The 3,191-nt window shown below is 44.9% G+C and overlaps 2 protein-coding genes across 2 annotated transcripts; both read left to right on the forward strand.

Moving 5' to 3' along the window:
- Window positions 1–871: 871 nt before the first annotated feature.
- PHALS_05629 (uncharacterized protein) lies at window positions 872–1,547 on the forward strand (the record flags this gene model as incomplete). The annotated part of the gene is made up of 4 exons (XM_024719204.1): window positions 872–925; window positions 986–1,008; window positions 1,340–1,440; window positions 1,519–1,547. 4 exons carry the CDS (start codon window positions 872–874, stop codon window positions 1,545–1,547), a joined length of 207 nt encoding a protein of 68 aa, XP_024584526.1.
- A 796-nt stretch (window positions 1,548–2,343) lies between these two features.
- Window positions 2,344–2,900, forward strand: PHALS_05630 (CRN-like protein; the record flags this gene model as incomplete). The annotated part of the gene is made up of 2 exons (XM_024719205.1): window positions 2,344–2,771; window positions 2,822–2,900. 2 exons carry the CDS (start codon window positions 2,344–2,346, stop codon window positions 2,898–2,900), a joined length of 507 nt encoding a protein of 168 aa, XP_024584527.1.
- Between the last annotated feature and the right edge of the window lie 291 nt (window positions 2,901–3,191).

Below are 3,191 nucleotides of genomic sequence, written 5' to 3' on the forward strand. Positions count from 1 at the left end.
GTAAAGTTGAGTCCTACTTGTCCGAGATATTGTGAATCTCGCTCGTAGCAGCACGCATCTGCTCTGTAAGCAACTGGGGGTTCTTCATTTCAAATGGAATTTTACATCTTCTGTTGTGTAATATTACGGCTCCCCGGTGATATTTTACGTGCTGGGTATTTTTTTTATTTTTTTAAAAGTTGGGATATTTTTTTATATATGGCAAAAGTTGGGGCATTTTTTTTATTCTTCCAAAATCTTAACATAAATCACTCTAATAACAGAAGAGCAAATAAGTACATAGCCGCATTAAAAAATTTCAATTCAGCTTCTGGGTGGAGTGTACAAACGCGGAATCAGCGACTTTATCCTTCCGCCACTCTAAATGCATGGCAACCTCGTTTCACTTGACAGCACTTGCCGTGGTGAGGCTCTTTGTACGATAGTTGGCATGGCGGGTAGCGCGCTCCAGGTGAAGATCGACGATGCTGAGTCCGTTTCAGCGTTGAAGTCTATGATTAAGGGGAAGAAGCCGAACAAGTTGAAGGACGTTGATGCCAACGATTTATAGTCTCTTTCTGGCTAGGAAGAAGGATGGAAGATGGCTGGTTTGGCAGGTGTGACACTTGATGAGACTGGCGCGCCCGTTTCACGCGATGAAAATAGAGCCTCACTAGGCTTTTAAGAAGATGGATCTGTTGCTATGAATAAACAATGACAAGCATTTCGGAAAGAATTTTGTACCGACAGAGTGCGAAATTTACGAGCTGGTGGCCCGTAAATGGTCCATTGAGAGCGCGTTGAGCGCAAAAGGTATGCACTGCAGATTTTACCGGCTGGTGGCATCATACCTTGGCTACTACGATTCTGCGCGCTCACCGGAGACAAGGATATGCACTATAGTACGAAGACAAGAAGCTGTGCATTCATATTATATTCAAGTCAGGTAAGTTACTCAACGCTGCATGTTATGGTTCTTTGGTGGACTAATTGTGTTTTACAAAAGAAAATGCTCTTCTGGTCGACACGGTATTACAGGATGACTGTATTACACAAATGTCCCCACTCGACGGCACGCTGTCTTTACAATTGTAGTCCTTGGTAGTGAAGCGAACTACGGCGTATCTACACCCGGTATTATGCTCCGCAGGATACTGAATCCTATCTCTCTCGACGAGCACCACGATCTTTGACATGATGACGGATGAATTTAAGTATCAGCGTATCGAGAGTGAAGAGTGATTCGGGGATGTGGGGAAAGCGCAGAGCTGTCATTTCATGTCAAGAGATCATTGCCGGAATTGTCCAAGCTGTCGTAAGTATGACAACGACCCAAACAATTGCCTTGCTCTTTCGTCAGCCACGCACGACTGGTACGATGGTCGAATGTAGAACGTGCCGATTATGAAAATTCCCGTCGAATCCGTGTCCGAACGTTCGGTAATCGGAAACTGATAGAAGGTAGAGTGCTTGGTGCACTTTTTGACAATATGTTTTGGAGCTATAGGTGAAACTGATAGTTGGCGCGTTGAATGCTAGATACGCAAAATGGATCTCACTGCTCTTGAAGGAAGGCTTTGTTGCGTGGGAGGATGGTTTGAAGATGCGCACATTTGTCTATGTTCAACCCGAAGGTGTTTTGCGTATGCATGGAGTAGAGGCGTAAATAAATCGATAAGCAGTGGAAGTGATACTACGATATGGTGCCTACGATAGATTGACCACTTTAAATACACATCGTGCGTACGATTGCATTCTACATTTTTTTCATCCAAATAAAGACTATAATAAGACTGACCCTCACTTTCGCTTTTACAAGGGAAACCACATGGAATCGCACGTACACGAAGGATTCTGTCGTGATGACTATGTCAAGCTTGAAAATGTTTATGAGAGTCAGACAAGTCAACATTGCCCTCAGGTCTAACCTCGTTAGCAAAACAGATGATTCTGATACGAGCTACTTCTACCCGAATCTTCGTAGTACCTCTGTCATAATAGTAATATTTAGAACATCACAACGTCATTTTATTTTCGCATCGAGGGTACTTTTAAAGCTTCTTCAACAACAGCTGCAGTTTTTAAAGACACAATTCTTTAGACGCCTCTGGTGCGAGTAAGACCTTCTTCGTACCTTCAAGCACCGCACATAGCAACAGTGGGATTATATGCAAAGAAGGATTTATTCGAATCAAAAATCATGCTAACCTCGTTGAGCGCAGCACATTACGTCGGCATTTTTTCTTATCGCCAGGTGTCATTCAACCACGCAAGTCTATGTGACACGCCTTCATTTTCGCTTAGATACGAACAGAAATTCTCTCCATTTCACTTTCATTTCCGAATCCGCCGGCTCGAAGAAAGATGTTGACTTTGTACTGTGCTGTTATTGGTGAGTTGGGAAGCGCGTTCGAGGTAAAGATCAACGATGCTGAGTCCGTTTCAGCGTTGAAAAAAGCAATTAAGAAGGAGCAGGAGTTTGACTTCGCGGCCAACAAATTAGAGCTATATCTCGCGAAGAAAGACAAGGGCCGTGGCGCGTGGGTGACGGAAGAAGAAGCGAGGGGTTTGAATGGCACAAGTGATTTGGAGATATTGGACGTTGCGAGAGCACCGCTTAAATTTGTTGGCTTATCGGAGGAAGACGTCCGGTTTCAAGTCACGAAGGAAGACGTGAAGGCAAAAACGACTCCTGTCCACGTGCTAGTGGTGGTTCCGGGGAGTGCAGTGGATGATGGCGCTTGGAGCGCTAAGGAATTTTCTACCGTGGACCCTCAAGTTCAACTAAAAATGTGGAGGTCAGTTGTCAGAGTTTCCTCAGAAGATGTATGCTCAGGAACAGGAGTGGTTGTGGATTTAACGTCGACGCACTTGTATCTGCTGACGAACTTGCACCTTTGGGTCGACGACACATTCACTGATCACTTGAGTTCTGACTTCACGAAGGAAATCAAACGGTATCGGAGACGCCACCCCCGGATAAAAACAAGTGGAAGGAAAAGGAACGCCACCAATGTAAAGGACGCCGATGTTGCAAAGCAACCACGACGTAAATCTACACGGACGGCAGCGATGAAATCATCAGCTGGATTAGACAAGCCTCAAGTTATGGTGGAGCAACTCCTTTTCGATAGGACGAAGCCCGAAGAAGTCCACCGATTCAGTCTCGACAGTGACATTTGCTGGTGTAGTTCGGCTGCGTTCGACTTCGC

The sequence above is a fragment of the Plasmopara halstedii genome, assembly GCF_900000015.1.
Source record: "Plasmopara halstedii genome assembly, contig: Scaffold_2904, whole genome shotgun sequence".
Classification (NCBI taxonomy): domain Eukaryota; phylum Oomycota; class Peronosporomycetes; order Peronosporales; family Peronosporaceae; genus Plasmopara; species Plasmopara halstedii.